Here is a 22,057-nt window from a genome sequence, read left to right on the forward strand (position 1 = left end):
CTACGCTGTCCTCCAGACCTTGCTGAAGCTCATCGTCCTGATCATCAGCACACTTCTGCTGGTCATCGTCAGGGTGCAGGTCATTCAGTCCCAGTTACCAGTGTTCACCAGGTGAGATCACAATTATTCATGCAGTCACTGTAGAATAGCCAATAAACAAACACTACTCTTTATGTTGGGGGTTGCTAAGTTTTTCATGTTTTGAAAGGATTGTCTTTGGCGCCACAAAAAAAAGTATATATGTGTGTGTGTGTATATACAGTGCCCTCCATACGTATTGGAACAGTAAAGACAAAATTGCTTTTTTTGCTGTGGAGTCAAGACATCTGCAAATATGATTAAAAGATGAATATGAGACAAAACTACAGAATGTCACATTTTACTAATAAGCTGTCTCAACACACGTTTTACCTAATAAAAAAGAGAGCACTTTTAGAGTTTCATTCCTTAATATTATGTGAGCACAAATATTGGAACAGTTGAAGCAAATGTATAAGTTTAAAAGCTAAATGTTTAGTTGTGAATCCCCTCACAGCAGTGAGACCACCCATAGTCATAACCAAACTCTTGGTTGGATCCTTTGAAAGGTTTTCACCAGCCTTTAATACAGCCATTTTCAACTGTTGCTTAATTTGGTGAGTCTTTAGTCTCCTCTTTAGCTGGAGAAATTCATGTTCAATTGGATTTAAATCTGGAGACCGATTCGGTCAATCTAAGTCCTTCCATTTCTTTGCCCTGATAAACACTTTGACTAAGCTGTCAGGGTGTTTTGGGTCATTGTCCTGTTGCAATATGAAGCACTTTCTGATTAGTCTTTTGCCGTTTTCTTTAACACTGGTAGCCAAGATGTTTTTGTACACTTCTGCATTCATTCTGCTATCACTGTCATTCATTAAGTCATTAATAAAGTTGAGAGAGCCTGTTCCAGAGCAGCCATGCATGCCCACACCATGACACCACCTCCATACTTCACAGATGAGGTTATATGCTTTAGATTATTTGTAGTTCGTTTCTTTTTCTCCACACTTTTGCTTTCTCATCACTTAAATCTATAAATCTGTTCCAAGACTCTATTGACTCACCTTTGCTACTGATCAGAGGTTTGCATCTTGCGGTTAGGGCTGCCTTGGTAAAATTCGCATTTTAGGGGCTAAATATCACGTTATTTGTATTGGGGTCGCTTCGACCCGCGGACAAAAACAACCACAGACTTGGCAACATTGGTTGGCATTTACTACACAGAGCCGTAATTCACTGACAATCTACACAAAATCAATTTTAAAAGCGGTGGAGATTCTTTGTCGATTTTGAAAGTGATTTTGTGTTAGTTGTCGGTAGACTACGGCTCTGTGTAGTAACTGCCGCTCCACCTGAACCAGTGTTGCCAAGTCTGCGGTTGTTTTTCATGTCCGGGGTTTGAAGCAATCCCAATACCAATAACGTGATATTTAGCCCCTAAAATGCGAATTTTACCAAGACAACCATGCCAAAAAACTAAACGTATATTTTAACCCTGGGAAGCATTTTTTTTTTTTTATTTGGGAACCTCCTGGAATCGCGATGAGTTTTGGACTAGTTTTGAGAAGCAACAGGGCAGGATTTGTTGTGAAAACCTGGCAACCCTGATCTGAACACACGTGCTGGAGATAATACTTCTAATTAAAGGAGCGTTTTTACTGACGAGATGTGCATGAAAATCGCATTAGATTTTTTGAACAGCCCTACTTGCAGTGTAGACCGTAATTCTTTGTCAAAGTCTTCTGTGGACAGGAGATTGTCAGACCATCAACCCAGCTTTCTGGAGGTTGTCTGAGGTTTTACAGATACATATTTTAGGGTTCTTTTCCACAGCTTTTATGATTTGTCTGTCATCGACGGCTGCTGTTTCTCTCAGCCGACCAAGTCGTTGTTGGTTGCTGTAGTCGCTGGTGGTTTCTTTCTTTTTCAGGACATTCCAAACTGTTGATTTCTCCATGCCCATTGTTGAGTTCCACTTTTCTTTTAGCATCCAAATTGCTTGCATTTATCTCAGTGTCAGCTGTTTCGTCTTCGTTGTGGTTTCTGTGTGTCATCATCAAATGCAAGTCTCAGAATGCAGAACCAATGACTATAACTGATACAGCACATTCTCTGCTTTATATATCTGAATAATTAGTGCAACAGGACACAGCTGATCACTTAGAAAGACCTGTGTGCCAACTGTCCCAATACTTATGCTTACATTATGCTTATGCTACATTAAACAAATGTAGCAACTTGTCGAATCCAAGAGCTCTGTGTAAAAATGCCTAGACGTACTCCTCCTGATTATCATCCCCGGGGAAGATGATTGGGATCAGAGGGAAAAATCCTCTTGGATTCGTCACGGAAATGATCGCTAATCCCCAGACATAATCCACTGACTGTCTCCGGCCGTCTGAATTAGTGTTATCACTCGGCTCTCTAGAGACATAGTAGACTGGATTAACATACTTTCTAAGTATATTTTGTCCCTGTGTTGTATTCAGGAATATTGTGATAATGTTGGAATATCCCAGCCAAAACAAAAATATCCTTCCAAGAGATTCGATTTATGACAGGGTTGTGCAAAGACTTTTATTGGGTTTTTAATACTTGCAGTTGGCTCGCCCACCCTTCAAACCTCTCTCAAAAGCACATACCTCTGCGAAAGCCAAGAGATAAACTTCTGTTTGTGTCCATTTCAAACAGAGGAAATATTTCATTTTTGGAAAATCTTAGCTTCAAGCCTGAAAGGAGGAACATTAATGTAGCAAGTGTTTATAGTGAAGACTGAAAGCCTGTGTCAACTTTCTGCACTTAAAATGTAATTTCTTTTTTCTTAACATTCAGTTCTTAATGTTGTAGCTTGACAGATCAGTGCCAGTGTCATGGGTTCAAATCCCAAAGAGCATGTGTACTTGTATGTATATTCTGAATCTTCTGCCAAATGAATAAATGTACTTTAATTTAATGCCTGTCAATGTTTTTAATTCAATCAGTGTGCCTTTGTTTTCTGTTAATGGGTGTCAGGAATAATTATCAGTTAGTGCTGTTTAATGAGGTAAAAGTCACCATCAGCATTAAAATGCTTGTGATTCAAACAACACTTTATTTTAATTTGTTTCTTGAGCCTTGAGTCAGAGTTAATGGCCTGTTGCCACAAATCACTCTTGCCAACATGGCAGCACCATTGTTTTGGTAACACTTTTTTAGCCGCCTGATGCCTATCATTCAGTGTGGCTTGGATCCTTTTAAACCTCTTTGTGGTTTCACATGCAAAGGGAACATGATGCATTGCAGAATAATGGTCATGAGCTGAATTAGATCAACACAAAATGTTGTAAATTAGTGCACTAAGGAATATAAAAAAATGTTGTTGTTTTTTTACTTGCTAGGAAATGTATATCTTGCAGTATTATGTTCTGACCTCATGTTATGGGAGGATGTTGTAGGTTTCAGCACAATTCAGAATTCACGAATAGGCTTCTTTTCAATTCATGAGTGTAAGTTTGAATTGAGTGTGAGTGAATTAAATTTGTAATGACAGTACGTTTACTGAATTCCAATTTCTAATTTCAAGACTTTTTTTTTTTTTTTTTTACTTTCAACCAAGGCTGTTGATGTTTTTTGTTATAGTTTTTTTTTTATGTGATTTTTATTTTAAATGATTTCTTAAATTTGACGCTTTTATCCAAAGTGTCTTACAATGCATTGAGGCTATCAAGTTTTATTTATCATGTGTTCCCAGGGAATCGAACCCCGAACCTTGTGCTTGATAAGGCAAATGCTCTACCAACTGAGCTCATGAAATAGAATTGAAAAAGCATTCTTGATTCTATGCTGAATAGTGTATAATGTTTAAAATTGTAAGAATTTAAGTGCTCAGTTCCCTTTAGTAGTAAGGCACCATTGTGTTCTATTGAACTTATACCTATGAAATGATCGTATTTATGATATTGGGTAATGGTTCACAAACACAGTACTAGGACAAACACTTATTAGAGCAGCTCACCAGTCATTCTGAAAACCTTAGAGTAAAATATAACATAATGAAAGCTATATATCCTAAAATAAATTTTTATAAATATTGCCTTTCAAAAAATATTTTTATTCTGATAAGTATGAACCATAAATCTCCAGTAAACTGAGTGTTGTTGTTTTTTTACCTAATTGAGTAATTGATTTGGTGGAACATAAAACCTGCCTCTGCTTATCTATGTATTTCTTTTATCAATAAAACCTTTTAAAAATGCACACTATCTTTAAGTGTTGTTTGTCTTAATGGAGAGGAGTGCTCATTAATTTTTTGCCGTCTGTCATCAGGTTTGATAATCCAGCTGCCGTCAGCTCCACCCCGACCAGGCAGCTGACCTTCAACTACCTCCTGCCAGTAAATGCCTGGCTGCTGCTCAACCCCTCTGAGTTGTGTTGTGACTGGACAATGGGCACTATCCCCCTTGTGGAGTGCCTGCTGGACCCTCGCAACCTCGCCACAGTGCTATTTTATGGCATGTTGAGCCTCCTGGCTTATCAAGGCCTTTGGTACAGCCACAGCTCTGCAAAGATCGCCATGATGGTACGTTTGTGGGTGTGGCTAATGGAAAATCTGATTATATCTGTATCGAGAAGTGATTTTGAACTTTTTGTTTAGTTAAAATGCATTTCTGTAACCATGACTTAAAGGGATACTCCATCCCAAAATGAAAATTTTGTCATTATTCACTTACCTCCATGTCGTTCCAAACCCTTATAAGCTTTGTTTGTCTCCGGAACACAATTTAAGATATTTTGGATAAAAACCGGTAGGCTTGAGACTGTCCCATAGACTGCCAAATGAATAACAATGTCAAGGTCCAGGAAAGTATGAAAAGCATCGTCAGAATATTCCATCTGCCATCAGTGATATAGCTGTAACGTTATGAAGTGACGAGAATATTTTTTGTACACGAAGAAAACTAAAATAATAACTTTATTCAACAATTCCTGTCCTCTTTCTTCAAATAAGTGTAGGGCCATTTTGGCAAATCTGAGCTGTAAGCAGATGGTGTAAAATGGCACTACGCTGATTTGGAGAGACTTGTGATTCTAATTTTCTTCTTCTTGTTGCTTCATAACATTATGGTTAAATCACTGATGGCAGATGGACTATTCTGACGAGGTCTTTCTTATTTCTTATAAATAAGAGTGTTACTTTGACACTCTTATTTATTTTACAGTCTATGGGACAGTCTCAAGCCTACCGGTTTTCATCCAAAATATCTTAAAATGTGTTCCAAAAACGTACAAATCTTTTACGTGTTTGGAAGACATGGGGATAAGTGATTAATGACAAAATTTCCATTTTTGGGTGGAGTAACCTTTAAATGAGATGTTGATACTTTTATTTTGTTTTTATTATAGTTTATTCAAAAATGGTTTGAATTAATGTATATCATCCCCAGCCATATTTAAAATCTGTCAGATACAATTTAGGGGGTGTTTTCACCATACCGTGTGAACTATGCGCATGAGCTGGTTTGCCAGAATCCAAATAAACCTAGTGCTGAATTAAGTATTCCTCATGGTATAGTTTAAAGGGATACTCCACCCCAAAATGAAAATTCTGTCATTAATCACGTACCTCCATGTCGTTCCAAACACATAAAAGCTTTGTTCATCTTTGGAACACAATTTAAGATATTTTGGATGGAAACCGGGAGGCTTGTGACTGTCCCAGTTTTGTAGGAAGAGACAAAGAAGACAAATTTTTGGATAAAGTCATTATTTTTGTTTTCTTCTCATGCAAAAAGTATTCTCGTCGCTTCATAATGTTACGGTTGAACCACTGATGGCAGATGGACTATTCTGACGATTCTTTTCATACTTTTCTGGACCTTGACACTGTATTTTACTTGGCAGTCTATGGGACACTCAGAAGCCTCACAGTTTTCATCAAAAATATCTTAAATTGTGTTCTGAGTGTTTGGAATGACATAGAGGTAAGTGATTAATGACAAAATTTTCATTTTGGGGTGGAATATCCCTTCAAGGTAAGACGATCATTGTGAGATTAAAATAAAAAGGAAATAACTGGAGATGTGAGACGTATTTGCTTCAGTGGAATGAAGTTAATGACAGCATTGGAGCAATTTACTGGAAACTTGCTGGTTATCCCTTAAAGGCCCTTTAATGTACGTCATTCCACTCCAAGGCCATCTTGGCACAGCTATTTTCTATATTGGGAACTGGCAGAGCAGTTTCTATATACATGAATCTCTAAAACTGGTCTTATAGATTAACTTTTTAAATTCATAAATTAAGCACTTTGTTTTTATTTCATTTAAATAAAGTATTGTATTGCCGTTCCTAAAATTTCTGCCCAATTAATGCACAATTAGAAACTGATGCATTTGGTGAGTGAATTAATTTTTCACCCTGTTTGCCAGGATTACGTTTCAGACACATCAAATCAGTAATACAATCTGACAACATAATTGTTGCTGTTTAAACTCACTCTAAAGAAATGTATTTTCAGGCTGGTCCAGTTTGTGTGCAGTTCTGTGGGAACTTAAAGCCGTAAAGGCGACTGGCTGTTTAAACGAAAAGGAAGTTAAAGAAAGCACTTAAAGTAATTTCTAAACACGCACGTGCTTCAAAACCTTTCATTATAAACATGGTAATTACTACCCAAAATGGGAAATTTTTGGACAAGGCGTTAATTGAATTCAAGTCTAAAAACACAACTGAAGATTGTTCACGCTATTTCAAACCCACAGTCCAATGCAATCTGGACTAAATTATTATTATTATTTTTTACACAGCTCCTGGAAAGTGTCGCGACTTACGGTACATGAGTAATGTCATCTGTCCGAACACACAGATATCCCCCTTACTGAACTTGTGCAATTATGTGTATTTCATACAGTGTTCATTAAATGTTTAATTTCACACAACATTTTCTTCTTTTCAGTTTACAGCCAAAAGAACAGTTTTTCTGTCCATCATCAAGTCGTTATCGTATTATTGTCTGACACTACAACTCGGATGTCTACATATGTTCGCCCACTGACTGATTCCATGCTTGCAAGAGTGCAAAATGTCACAGTTGAAATCCGTTTGTCTTGTGTGTTCTGCTCTCCACTCGTTTGTTGTGCAACAGCGGCGTAAATTCTTCATCCGCGTCTCCGCGCGCTGTCAATGGAGTTTGGTGAACTTCCTCGCTCTGTTGGCAGAGGCCGTACTTTGAGACTGGGGGGCCACAAATCATCATTAAAGGACAATGTGTAAAGATGAAGGGGGAGGGGTTGAGCATTAACATTTTGCTCTGGTCTGCGTAGTTATGAAACGGAGAACAGGCTGCGTGAGGATATTGGTCTGAAACTGTTTTATTTGGCCACGGTTAGTTATTTTAATGATTCCCTGTGCGCAGACCCTCGACACTCACTCTTAGCAAACAGGAAACACTTTTGTTGTGAACGTTTGGCTAATTTGACTGTGGAGTTTCTTTTCTGTGTTGCATCTTCCAAAGCAACCAAACAGCAGCAGGCAGCATACAGCTTATGATAACCGCAGACAAAGTTCTTGTTTGTGCAGAAACTTCTTTCATCAAGATTGATTTTGGCCTCTGAAGCGTCAGGCAAATTGGATAAATATGATCTTCCCAATACTGCTGCTTTCGGCTCAGTCAAACCCTCCTCTGCGTAAGCAACGCATGACAGTTCGGTTCTTGACGCACTCTGAAGCTGCTGCCAAAACTAATTTCTGTGATTTGACTTTCAAGACTGCACAATGCGAGATGAATGCTCCTGTTTTTCGGGATGAAACGATTAAAAATGCCTTCTCTATACGGCACCCTGCGGTTTACTTGATGACAAACTCATAAATACAAGTGGGCTTTGAAAAGCAACTCTTCTGCTCTTAGAAAGGGTGAGATTAGCCGTAGCTAGACAAAACAAAATTAGTTTGTTCTTCAAAACAGGGTGTCTAAGGGCTGTGCCCTCGCAGGGGTTCAGCGTTTCAAAAAATCTTGATCCATCACCTTGTCATAAGGTGCTTTTCGTAAACAAAACCTATAATCCCAATCTTACATCTTGTGGCCTGGCAGGCATTGTGCAAGACAGGAGTGTTTGCTTGTGGGTTTGATGAGAAGGACCGTGTTGGAGGAGCACTGCAATGACATGTTCTCATTTGTGTTGAATCAATCATGTCTGTTTGAACATTTCTACCACTCAGAGAAATTTACTCGGACAGTCGTGATTATGCGGCTTTGTAGTTTTCTTGCACTTTTCCTACAGGTCAAGCATGTATAATTGGGTTTAGTTCCAGATTAATCAAACTCATGGTCTTGGTTTCAGACAAAGCTTTATGAAACCAGAGTGATTAGCATTCAGACCTGCACAAGCTTGTCTGAACCAAACAATGAGAACATTTAAATGCAAGATTTTTTGCTTATGGAATTCCTTGGTTTACCAGGCAGTTTTTGTGCCCACTCAGGGTTGCCAATTAGACAAATCCCCAATTGGATTGCCAGAGAAACTGTTTTTTCTACTTCCTTTCATTAGATTTCAAAGAGCGAGTGAAAATTTCATTAATTCTGATTGGGCAGTGATTTTTATTTTCACATAAGGGTCCAAGGACTGTGTCTGCTCCACAGATGAAAGAAACGATTTTTCTCCTTTTTACCCTCCATTATTCCTTCACTATGATGCATTCTCCTAGAGAACGGACCACTGGTCATGAGCTCAAACATCCCAAGTAATTTACTGTGTTATTGCTGAAGATCAAAAGGAAGTTATGTAAATAACATGACAAATGTCTCAGGCATCTGAGATACGAACTGTGCTTTTAGATTTTATTTATTTTAGAGTTTATTCACTGTTGTGAAAGTATTTTGTTCTGTGTGGAAAACTACACTTTTCATTATCTGATTAATGCACTTTCTTTTAAAGCAAGAAAATATGTATGTAGTTTATTTTTTTATATTTCTCAGTTTAATTTTTTGGATTTAATTATTTGTTTAAAATAAATATTTATTATTTCTCCTGTCTTTTTGTGTCCTTTAGGCACTCTCACTGATCGTCCTTCCTTTTATCCCTGCATCCAACCTGTTTTTCCCTGTGGGCTTTGTTGTGGCTGAAAGGGTCCTTTACGTGCCCAGCATGGGATTTTGCGTTTTGGTAGCTCATGGATTCAAACTTCTGTCCCAAAGAGGGTAAACTTCCTCTAAACAAATGTTCTTCCCTTTAAATGACTTGTTCAGAGACTCACTCCCTTTTCTGTGACATTATCCAGAGGCTTAAAGAAAATGTCTTGGTTGCTCATGGGAGTTCTTCTAACAACACACGCCGTGAAGACTTTCAACAGAAACTGGGACTGGGAGTCTGAATACACGCTTTTTACATCTGCACTGAAAGTATGAACATGTCCAAGGACACATTATTCATTTATAGATGCACATCTGGCCACAGGCTCATACATATTTTATGCTTGTGTTTTGAGATCATTACATTGAAGAAATCCAGCCTTATATCAAATGACGTATCCACACTTAACAAGAGTACAATGAAATGATGTCTGGGAAATATGATTTGTAATGTCAGCCTGGCTTGAAACATTTCAAAATTGTTTTCCTCCAGGTCAATAGGAACAATGCAAAACTCTGGAACAATGTCGGACATGCTTTGGAGAATCAGAACAGCTATGAGAGAGCTTTAAGATACTTCCTTCAGGCCACAAGAGTGCAACCAGGTAATTGACTCTTTTAGATTTAAATCTCTTTAAGTTTTCCCTATAGCATCTTTAAAATAAACAAACATTTTTGCTTGCATATTTATGCATAAAACAGGTTATTCAATGAGAAAAAAAATTTAAATTGGGAATTTATTGGAAAGGGTGCTGAAACTGCTTCCCCGGACACCCCACAAAAAACATTATATTATCCAATAGTTTGTGTGTCCATCAGCAAAAAGGAAAGTTGTGTCAGACGAAGAGAAAGTTGTTACATTTTAATTAAAGATTATGGAAACAAACTTTAGCACCAATGAATCATTCGCAATAACAATATTAAGAAAGTAAATGAGGCCAATCTAAATTTATGTGGACTTGAAGTTGTTTCTATAGAGTCATTTTAGGCAAATGTGCTAAATGATAAATGATAGAATGTCCATGGGAATGATTCTTCACCACATTGTTTTCCACAGACACAAAATATTAAAAAGTCTTCCATTTGTAATATTTCCATCAGTTTTTTCAAAAATATTGGCAGCGGAAGTTGACATGGAGTTATTTTAAACAAAACTCTCCATTGGTGATGTTGTTTTAGTGAGGTGTGGGAAATTCTCCCTTATTATTATAAGTTTTGAGGCATGTTGGTAAAGACAATTTCAAATTGTATATAATCTAAAAATAAGTAGTTTATGAAGTATTGTATGAAAACATTGGTGTAAATAAAAATATTTTCACAGTTTAGTGTCTTGAGAATATGTCGATTTAAGGATTTGGTGTGTGTCAAGCTACCTGTGAGGAAGACGACTGTGGCTGCCAAAGTCATTAGACTATTGACTTTAATTAGTTAAAGGAACACTCCACTATTTAAAAAAAAAAAAGGCTCATTTTCCAACTCCCCTAGAGTTAAACAGTTGAGTCTTACCGTTCTTGAATCCATTCAGCTGATTTCTGGGTTTTGCGGTAGCTCTTTTAGCTTAGCTTAGCATAGATCATTGAATCTGATTAGACTGTTAGCATCTCCCTCAAAAATGACCAAATATTTTCTATATTTTTCCTATTTAAAACTTGACTCTTCTGTAGTTACATCGTGTACTATGAACGACGGAAAATGAAAAGTTGCGATTTTGTAGGCTGATAAGACTAAGAAATATACTCTCATTCCGGTGTAATATTCAAGGAACTTTGTGTAGTTGCAGCTATAGCGTAGTTGCAGCAATAGCAGAGTTGCTTGGGACTATTTTTCAGGTGCTGTGTAATATCACTGCCCCCTGCTGCACCCATGGTATGGCAGCAAAGTTCCTTGATTATTACGCCAGAATGAGAGTATAGTTCCTAGAATAAGAACAGAAAGCCATATCAGCCTATAATATAGCAACTTTTCATTTTCCTTTTGTCTTAAAGGGTTAGTTAACCGAAAAATGAAAATTATGTCATTAATAACTCACCCTCATGTCGTTCCAAACCCTTAAGACCTCCGATCATCTTCGGGACACAGTTTAAGATATTTTAGATTTAGTCCGAGAGCTCTTAGTCCCTCCATTGAAACTGTGTGTACGGTATACTGTCCATGTCCAGAAAAGTAAGAAAAACATCATCAAAGTAGTCCATGTGACATCAAAGGGTCACTTAGAATTTTTTGAAGCATCGAAAATAAATTGTGGTCCAAAAATAGCAAAAACTACGACTTTATTCATCATTGTCTTCTCTTCCATGTCTGTTGTGAGAGAGTTCAAAACTCAACAGTGTAGTGATATCCGGTTCAAGAACGATTCATTCGATGTAACCGGAACTTCTTGAACCAGTTCACCAAATCGAACAGAATTGTTTAAAACTGTTCACATCTCCAATAAGCATTAATCCGCAATGACTTAAGTTGTTAATGTGGCTGACACTCCCTCTGAGTTCAAACAAACCAATATCCCGGAGTAATTCATGTACTCAAACAGTACACTGACTGAACTGCTGTGAAGAGAGAACTGAAGATGAGCCAGATAACGAACAAAAGATTGACTCGTTCTCAAGTCAACAACCAGTTGCATCGGTTTTCGGATCACCAGTAGTTCTTTTGGACAGTTCGATTCAATAAACCGGTTGAAGAAAACGCTTCATCAGTTCTTTTGCACTTGACCTAATGACCGACCCTTCATTTGCAATGATTGCCCTTGATTCAAACCTTCGGTTTACCTGGGATCATAACATTAGCACAGAATCAGTTCAGAATCAATCACCAAAACAATCAGTTTGGTTCAGATGCTCTGTGTGTCAGTCTGCTTCACGCTGAATCGCACATGCGCAGTATGATCAGCTCCTCTGTTCTCGAATCGGACACGTCTGACAGAAACGATCATTTTCCGGTGAACTAACCCTTTAATACACAATGTAACTACAAAAGAGTCAAATTTTAAATAAGAAAAATATAGAAACGATTTGATAGTTTTTGAGAGAGATGCTAATGGTCTAATCTGATTCAATGATCTATGCTAAGCTAAGCTAAAAGTGCTACCTCCAGACCTAGAGATCGGCTGAATGGATTCAATTAAAAAATGGTAAAACACAACTGTTTAACTCTACGGGGGCCTATTTTTTTAAAATAGTGTAGTGTTCCTTTAAGTTATGTTGGTTTATTGAGCTAACGTGACTTGAGAGATCCACCACTCAAGATTAGTTTTCCCATGTTAACTTTTTTAAGCACATTAATGAATGATGAAATCCTGGGCAGGCTATCTATTCGCATCAGTTTGCTTCCCATTACATAAACTCTGTTCCGCTTGAATGTGGTCAGGCATTTCTTAGAAGATGCTGGTAGCATTATCAATTGTACACATCAAAATCTACCGATGCTGTTGGTTAGCTCTCTGTTGTTTGATGTTACACGGGCCACATGGCTGGAAAAGGTTGTCAAGGGAGCACTTTTCACAGGAGGTGCTTTTCCTTTTCCCAGTCTTTCCCGCCTGTTCTCATCCCAACTGTGTATTAAAACTCGTCAGCTGCCTGTTACGGTTATTATTTGTTGCAGTCAAGCCGTATGATTCATATTCCACTATCTACTCTTTCTTTGAGGTTTAGTCTTTGCTATTTTCTTGATTTATGACTCTATACTAAACACTATGTCCTCTTCTAAGATGACATTGGGGCCCACATGAACGTTGGGAGGACCTACAAAAACCTAAACCGGTCCAGAGAGGCAGAGGAGGCATATCTAATTGCGAAATCCCTTATGCCACAGGTATGACATTTTTTTCATCAGAAAAAAAGAGAGATTTTGTTTAGCTTGTCAACAAACTTTGATATGAACAATAGAATACTTTCATAACCCAACTGTTATGATCTTTTAAACAGTCTTTTGTTTATTGGTAGATCAATGCAGTTCAAATATGATTTGCAGTTCAGCATAAGAAAACTTGTTGCCTCCTTTCCTGTTCTCCTCTCCTACTGCATTCCCCTGAGCCAAATGCAACAATTTAAAATTTTTCACTGCCATTGTTTTGCACAGCACAAAACAACATCCTATGTTATCTCAAGATAAACTATCACTGCCTGAATTTTACAAAGCCTAACAAACTCATCTGTAATTTTAAAGAAGGTGATCAAATTTTAAGGGAAGTTTTGGGCTGTGAGTTATTGGCTCAAAGGGACTGCTCAAAGGGACTGCTAAAAGGTCTGCATTCTTGTAAAAAAAAAAAAATGGCCATAACTAAAATAAAATCCATTTAAAGCTTTATTCGGTTGGTAACTGTTTCTCATTTGGACATCTGTAAAAATAGTTATGTGGCACCTCTGTTATTCTGTAAAACTAATGTATTCAGATGGACAAGAAACTTTTAACCCCAAACCTTTTAACATGTCTGCACATTTAAATTTGACAGTGTTTTTGTATTGGAAAAATGGACCAAACATATTGATGACTCATCCTGCACTACACAGATTTTACTCCAATCAGATTATCTCTAGAAAGTGAATGCCCCCTAAAAGTAGCAAACAATGGTTCATACCGGTTTTGTACCTAAGGCATATTGGCTATTTAAATTTTTTTTCATTTTTTTGCTTGACTTTTTTTAAACTGAACTTATGGCCTGTAATTTCACATGGTTTTATATTTCAAGTTGGAATGTACAGAAAGACCATACTGAATATATTATTGTTATACTTAGTGTCAAATGTAAATGCTTAAAACCTTGGCTGACCTTTCCAAAACATAATGCCAGATTATTCCAGGGAAGAAGTATGCAACCCGTGTGGCCCCCAACCATCTGAACGTCTACATTAACCTGGCAAACCTAATTCGGGCAAATGACTCCCGCCTGGAGGAAGCTGACCAACTCTATAGACAGGCCATCAGCATGAGACCGGACTTCAAGCAAGCCTACATCAGTCGGCAAGTCTCCAATCATGCTGACAGGGTCAAAAATGTGTTTGTATACTTTCATGCTTATTGACATGGCCAAATGAAACGAGTTGTAGTTCAGACAGTATTTTGGCTTTTATGAGGTTATTGAGAGTCATGTTATTTGTTTTTTTTTTGCATGTATACACTGGATGATGTTCAAGAGATACAATTTTGTCAAAGACTTGAGCACCCGTGTCTTACAACTTCACACCCATCCTGGACTTTTTCTTTTTTTGCTATCCATAAGAAAATATTTCTCCTAGATATCGTATGCCATAGTAAGAGAGTGTCTGGGTGTTTGCTGTTTTTGTTAAATTTTGCATCAAGTGAAAATTTACTTGGCTTTCACACTTTGTGATTTCTTTCTACATGTCTCATCCTGTTAATGAAATGTTGATCAGATAAGCTTTTGAAAGTAGATTTACTGGATTGCCTTGGTTCTTATTAATGTCAGAACTTCTCTTAGCCACACTGTGAAAAATGTATTACTCAAAATATTTGCCAAGAAAATATAGTTTAAAGAAACTGATCTTTCTTGTTGTACAAATGATTTCCGAGATGTCCTGTAAAAGGTATTCCAAAAATGTCTTTGTTTCTTTTAAAAATCAGAGGGGAGCTTTTGCTGAAAATGAACAAGCCCAGTGAGGCAAAGGATGCCTACCTACGAGCGCTGGAACTGGACCATACCAATGCAGACCTGTGGTACAATCTGGCAATTGTCAATATAGAGATGAAGGACCCCTCGGAGGCTCTGAGAAACTTTAATCGTGCGCTGGACCTGAATCCACGGCACAAACTAGCACTGTTCAACTCGGCGCTTCTCATGCAAGAGTCAGGTGAGTGGGCAGTGGCCATTTAAACCAAGAAATTAAATTAGATCTGTCACAAAACTTAGTGAGCTACCTATATTTTGTGGTAAGCAGACAATCAACTCGAAGTTGATTCCGGTGGAGGTTGTTGTTAGCACGTTGCTAAGCTAAAGGTGGAATATTCAAAAACATACTTTTCAGGACTTTGTTAGCATGCGACTAAGCTGTATATAAAATGCAAAGATAGAAATATCAGGACAAGTAATACATTTTAAGTAGACTGAGCAGTTTTTCATTGATACCCTTAACACATTACGTTTATTATAATATTTATAGGCAACATTCAACATCGCTTCATCCACTATCTTGAAGTCTTTGGTTGCCTTCCATGTGAAATATGCATACTATGATATCTTCAGCTTTGGCTATGAGACATCACTTTTGGAATAGCGTTTGTATCAGAGGTGTGACATTGATGACACAAAATCCCGAACCACCTGTGTATGCAGCTCGGTAGGTTTTGAGGAAATAAAGTTGAAAAATGCACTCCCTAATTAATTGATTTTCCTGACTTGATCTTCAAAAAACTTTGGGTCCATTACAAGAAACGCTGAGGTATTCTGTTACCTCTGTGAAAGCAACAGTCTGCTAGTTAATATTTGATTCACATGAAGTTAGACATCAGGAGCGTAAGTCAAGTTATTAACCTATGGATTTTTTGTGTTTCACATCAAGGTAAGGCAGCAACCTCTCACCTAACTCGGACATGTTCTCATGCATAAGAGTGTTAGCGTTTGATCCAAAAGCAATACTTTAAATTGAATGTGACTCATTGACCCTAACTTTGAGTTTTATGCCATTTTGTCATTTGTAGCTTAGAACAGCAGGAAAGACTGATAGATTCTTACAGTTCGAGTGAGTCAATAGTTTGTCATTTTTCTGAGATTAGCACACCTACGCTGCTGCAATGTAAATACTTCGAATACAACGGCTTTATTTGCACATGGTTTTAGCCCTGTTGTACAAACTGTTGTTGACTCATGTGACCGAGAGGCATTTCACTCTCAATTCACAGTTTTTCTTTCATCCGGTTTTGTAGTTGTGCCCATCCGCATCTGCACTTGGTTTTCAAATAATAGCTAATTTGTTTTAAATGTAACCTGCTTTCCACAGTTTCCCCACTTTTGGCCTACAGTAGTTATTCTGAGGGGATGATAAAAAGCTGACCGACATTTCTTACCCTCCTTCTGACCCTATCGTTGCAACATATGATGGTGAACAACGTAGATCTTGGTTCAAAGCCAAAATAACCGAGCCAAAATACTAGAGATAGCAGTATCAGGCTATTGGGCATATTACTCAAAAGAAAACAAAACAAAAGCTCTATCATTTGGACAAGACCTTAATTTATTATGACTAAATGCATAAAAATAATTAATGTGGGTTAACTTCACTTAAATAACCTATATATGTGAATATGCAGTATTTCAATTTAGTTGACTTTAGTTGCTCAAAACATTTACAGCACCAAGGACATCTGGTTATACTACTCTCTTGCCATTTGATTTTTGGAAGGGTTGCTTTATTACAATACTAATATTAAATGGGGGGAATAAACATTCACTTTATTTGTGTGGAAATGTTTTTACAATGTGTTAAGAATTACTTTTGTGCTCCATTTAGAAAAAGAAACTTAGGATGGATCAAGATCATTAAATGAGGACAATCTGTATTCTCCTTAATTATTTAGCACTTTGTTCGTTTTTGAATTAATTTAATTGTAAATTAAATGGTCTTCTTTTACAGGCGAGGCAAAATTTCGGCCAGAGGCAAACCGTCGCTTTTTAACCTATGTGAAAGAAGAGCCGAATGATGCAAATGGTTACTTCAACCTGGGCATGTTGGCAATGGATGCTAATGAGAATGAAGAGGCTGAGCGCTGGATGCGGGAGGCCATTCGACTGCAACCCGGCTTCCGTAGCGCTTTGTTTAACTTGGCCCTGCTCTACTCTCAGTCGCAACGTGAACTGGATGCTCTCCCGGTGCTTGATGAGCTACTGCGGTACCACCCGGAGCACGTCAAAGGCCTGATCCTCAAGGGAGACATCCTCATGAACCACCGCAAGGATACACGTGGTGCCAAGGCCTGTTTTGAACGCATTTTGAACATGGACCCCAGCAACGTGCAGGCCAAGCATAACCTCTGCGTGGTGTACTTTGAAGAACGGGAGCTCCAGCGTGCCGAGCACTGTCTGGTGGAAACGCTCGCTATGGCCCCGCAGGAAGAGTACATCCGACGACACCTCGCCATTGTACGCAACAAAATGGCCGCCATGAGCGCCGCGGGCCAGCCGATTGCACCGACAGAGGGTGGTGGTGCATCAGAAAAACAGCTAGAGCAACAACCACAGGACAAACAGGAGGAGGTGGAAGGGCAGGGAGTTGCCTCAGGAGCAGGGGAGGGGGCCAGGAAAGAGAAGAATTTAAGGAAATCCTCCCCCAAAGAAAACGTCAGCAATCAGGGCCACGGCCAATCAAAGAAGCTGGATGCAGGCCAACCTGACAAGCAGACTAAGAGTAAATCCACAAAAGAGATTAAAGATATAGAAAAGAAAAGGGCGGCAGCCTTGAAGAGACTGGAGGAGATTGAACGCATATTAAGCAGCGATTAGCCTTGTTGATCAACCACTACACTATTATATATATTTATATATATATAACTAGTTAAAGTGCAAGAATGAGACTCCTGTTTTTTTTTTTAAATTGAGCCCTCGATTATGCATGTGTTGTGGTGCTTTTATTTGATTGTTTTGTCCTTTATATATTGTGTGCTTTACCTCCTTTTACCACAGCTTTAATTATGTAAAGCTGTTCAGCTGAAAAGGGAAACCAGATGTACACACACAACATGCGCTGAAAAAGCACAAAATTAGGTACTTTTTTTTTTTTTATCCCTACTTTAAAAAATTATCCCATTTTACCATATCGTTTATTTATGATTGTCTACATTTGAGTCACTGGATTAGTTTTTGTCACTTATATGTGTTTTAATTTACCATACCACTGGCAAGTATTACTCATAATCACAAAATAAAATATTGATAATATCATCCAGACCATTTTATAAGAGGGCCTCTGGGTGGTCCGTCGCATGGCTGTGGTAATTTAGTTCAGCAGACCCCTCTCCCTCTTTGCATGACATCACTGCACTTCCTCCGATTCTCTGCTGCTTTTTTCACGTGTCATTTTTGCTGTTGTTGTCTTTTAAAGTTTTGACACCAAATGGTGCCAGGGTTTAATTATATCCTCTGACCATAATCTCATTCTGAAAGAAGGTCAGGGTTTTTTTTAGGCTTCTGGGATATTTCTGTATGGCTTACATACCACTTAGGTTCTTGCTGATTTCACAGACCTTTTTCTTTTTCATGCTTTTTCTTTGGAGTTTTTCTTTTCTTTTTCGTGGCTTTTCACTCTGTTTCTTGTTCTCCCCACAAAGATCTTACCATAACATTATAATCAGCCTATGAGCAGAAAAAGCTTTTGTAACCTTAAAGGAATAATTCACCAAAAACTACACATCTGTCATCATTTATTTACCCTCATGTCATTTAAAACCTAAATTATAATAATGCACTGTTATGCATGATGCAGAAGTGTCATATGACTTCTGTGCTACATGATAGCTTTGTTCGAATAACAGAATCTAATTTAAGTTGTTACTCATTGAAAATCTTGACTTAAGCTTACCAACTGCTTGTTATTATGACCTGATCTTTTCAATTATCTTTTCGTTTTTTGAATAAGTATGATTCACTGATTCTGCAATCCATTTGCAGCAGTTAACAACTTCCTGGGGACTTTCATGTTGGGGTTTTTCTCATGCAGTTACCATATGACTTCAAAAGTCAAATATGGCGCATATGGACCATAAAACTACAATGGTGCTTTTTTTTTTTACTCTAGATTATTATGATTGCTTTGTCAGGAATGGACAACACAGTTCTTAATAAAAAAAGTTTGTGTGTTTGGAGTGTCATGGGGTAACTGATGACAGAATTGTCATTTTTGGGTGAACTGGCCATTTAATATGGTGAACATCACAGCGTAGGGCATCATTCTTTGTGTGTTCTTTTAGATTTTGTTTGTGGAAAGAATTAATCATTCATTTCCTATGCAAAGTTTATACACCCATGTGTTACTTCTGTATTTTAATGTGCTTCAGATATTCATATTCAAATATTCATGTTGCGCTTACAGTTAAGTTTGGTGTATTATTTCCTGAGAAGCCGAAACAACAATATGTTCTCGATGGAATGCGGTCACCGTTTCACTGTCTTTGAAGGCAGGCCCTGAAATATCTTCCTTTGTCTCTGACCTTGATCTTAACAGGAAAAATGGTACCTGAGAGGCAGAATCCTTAATGCCTGTGGGAGTGCATTTCCATACATTCAACAACATGCATTTAGCATAGTAACATTAATGTGAGGAACAAATGTTATTTTGTTAATTTTTAATAAAGCCACTTTAAGTAGCAAAACTGTCGCCTTTATCTGATTAAGTAGAGGACTCATGTTTTATATATATATATATATATATATATATATATATACAAGTAGGCAGTTTGATAGTTAAGGACAGATTTATATGGCTGTATCATATTAATCTTGGGAGTATTAGTATTGGGAGTTACCTCTTTCTAACAGGTTTGTTTCATTTCAGCTCTCATTCAGCTTTATGTGATATGTCATATTAAAAGTTTTCCTCAGCTCAGCTTGAATCTTAATGTTTTAGGACTCTTTTCTCTCATGTTTACTCTTGCTGTGCTTCACCCTAAATCCAATTTTCTACATCTTTGATTTATGGTATTTACTTTTTTATTTGGACTAATGTTTTGTCTTATAAGGGGTGGCGGGACCTAAGGTTTTTCAATAAAAATGACTTAAATCACAAATGTCTCATAAATGCCACTTTTTTATGCATTTTAGTGATTGCAAACAAGCTTTGAGTCTACAGCACTGAGACATGATAAATTTTATATCTGCAAAAATCCACATGGTCCAAGATTACTTACTCACGCCTGACTCGCGTGCTGCCATGTGTCATTTTTCTTGTCCTCAGGTTTCAGCCTTGAGCTTGTGTTGCAATAGCGATTGATGTAATGTGATATATGCGTAATGAAGCGCGCTGCAAACAAGTGGTACTTTGTTGTATTTGTTAAACAATTTGGCATGATATTAATCTTGGTAATTAACAAATCTTTGTGTAACCCATTAAACCAAGCTGCCAGATTTTTTTTTATTTTTTAAATAGGCTTATGCTAAGAGTGGAAGTGCTCATAACTAGGATTTGTTATACAAACTTAATTATACGCAGTATCTGGCAGGCCAAAGAGACTACACACAGGAACTTTGAGCTTTAAATGATCTGCAGAGCTCCCAGTTCAAGAAACAAGATTGTCATCACATTGACATTTGATCACACAAGATGTTTAATATGATTATGCCTTTAGTCCATGTGAGAGCACGATTTATATTATTGGATTAAAGGCTCAATGGCTCTTTTGTAGCAGTAATGCCTGATTACATTTTAAATGGCCATGTCTATGGTTTGGGAATTCATGAACCGGTCCATGCCCTATCCAGGGGGAATGGAAATTAGCTGTTTGACTGATATACCATGGAAAATGGTCAGGCTAAGACCTTGACGAGTGTTGTTAAGCATTTGCGCTTTTATAAAACCTGCACAGTGTTTACTGTAATTAACATGATTTCTTTTTAACTCAATATTACCTGCAGGTCAATGGCTGACCAAATTTTGTGGTCTTTATTTATTTATTTTATTTTTAATCTACAATTCTCTCTCTATATATGTAATGGGAACAAATGAAGGGATGTAGAATATGGTCAATGCAGAATAATGCAATAATAAGTGCATTATAAGTAAGGAATAAATGGCGATGGGCTGTTGAATTATTAGAAAATAATGCACAACTGAGGTGTAATGGCCACAAACGTGTGTGCATTATTTTCAAATAATTTAGGTGCTGTATGTAATTTTTTGACTCTATTTAAGCCATAGAAATACCATAATACTTTTGCAGATATTTAAGAAACATGCTAAGTTAACATAGTTGTTTATCTGAAAAACAATTCTAATCAGTTATTCTCCTTTGAAAATGTGTGTTCCAGGCCGTAGTGTGGCACTCAGTATACCCAATTGTATTACAGGACCCTGGTTTGCCAGTTGGCGGAAATCACAGTGTTTTTCATTTCATTCATTGTCAAATGCCTCTCCTAATATTTTTAATTTGAACTGCAATAGCTAGTTCCACCACTCTCCTGTCAATCCTACATACAGCATCTTTAATTATTCCACTTACACTACGGTAACCACCTAAAGACATTCTTCAGATGTTGTATTTCAAGATATTCGTCAGGTTTTTATCCTTAAAATGATCTTGTTAATAGGATTAATTTATTATGTATCTCGTCCAATGCCTGCATAGAAAATTACAAAATGTAATTTTAGACCTAGTAATGGAGGCTTGAGCTGCTGATGGCAGACTTATCAAAGTCAGAGTCTGCTTTATTGTCAATTCTTCCAAATGTACACCATATACATACAGAGAATTGAAATTGTGTTACTCTCAGACCCTAGGTGCATACAGATAACACAGATTAAATATAAAATATGACTGCACATGTACCATTAAGGATATTTTTAAAAAAGATATATAAACCAGCACAAGGCACTTGGCAGATGAAGTGCAAACCAGTTAAATAAACAAATAGTGCAGATATAATGGTTGAAGTGCAAAAGAGATTATTCAGTCCGATTAGTGACAAAAAGCTCACATAGCACTTCTTTTATCTGTCAGAAGAGGTAGTTGAATGAGGTCAGTTCAATGCTGAATGATGTAGTGAGCAGACCAATGATGCACAAAGTGATTGTTGCAGGTCACAGTGTATTAGTGGGAGGAGGGAGTGGAAGAACCTGAGGATGGGGTGGGGGGGTTGTCAGGGTTGTCACAAAGGAGAGGTCGTTTGTGATTTGGTGCTGCTCACTCTCTCCACGGTCTAAAATCTAACTACACATATATACACATAATGCAGTTGATAATGAAATTATCAGAGAAAGAGATAACAAGCGTGTGTGA

At 37.5% G+C, this 22,057-nt stretch overlaps 1 protein-coding gene across 1 annotated transcript in view; it reads left to right on the plus strand.

Moving 5' to 3' along the window:
- LOC127946950 (protein O-mannosyl-transferase TMTC3-like) overlaps positions 1–19,852 on the plus strand; it is a 30,064-nt gene extending 10,212 nt beyond the window's left edge. The window contains exons 6-14 of the mRNA XM_052543791.1: positions 1–111; positions 4,324–4,576; positions 9,042–9,190; positions 9,271–9,391; positions 9,615–9,726; positions 12,828–12,931; positions 13,911–14,080; positions 14,702–14,928; positions 16,708–19,852. The exon at positions 1–111 is cut by the window's left edge and continues 62 nt beyond it. Of these exons, the coding sequence (XP_052399751.1) occupies positions 1–111; positions 4,324–4,576; positions 9,042–9,190; positions 9,271–9,391; positions 9,615–9,726; positions 12,828–12,931; positions 13,911–14,080; positions 14,702–14,928; positions 16,708–17,573 (2,113 nt within the window). The 3' untranslated portion in view covers positions 17,574–19,852. The remainder of the gene's footprint in view (positions 112–4,323; positions 4,577–9,041; positions 9,191–9,270; positions 9,392–9,614; positions 9,727–12,827; positions 12,932–13,910; positions 14,081–14,701; positions 14,929–16,707) is intronic.
- The last annotated feature ends 2,205 nt before the right edge of the window (positions 19,853–22,057 follow it).

The sequence above is a fragment of the Carassius gibelio genome, chromosome A25, assembly GCF_023724105.1.
Source record: "Carassius gibelio isolate Cgi1373 ecotype wild population from Czech Republic chromosome A25, carGib1.2-hapl.c, whole genome shotgun sequence".
NCBI classification, from domain to species: Eukaryota; Metazoa; Chordata; class Actinopteri; order Cypriniformes; family Cyprinidae; genus Carassius; species Carassius gibelio.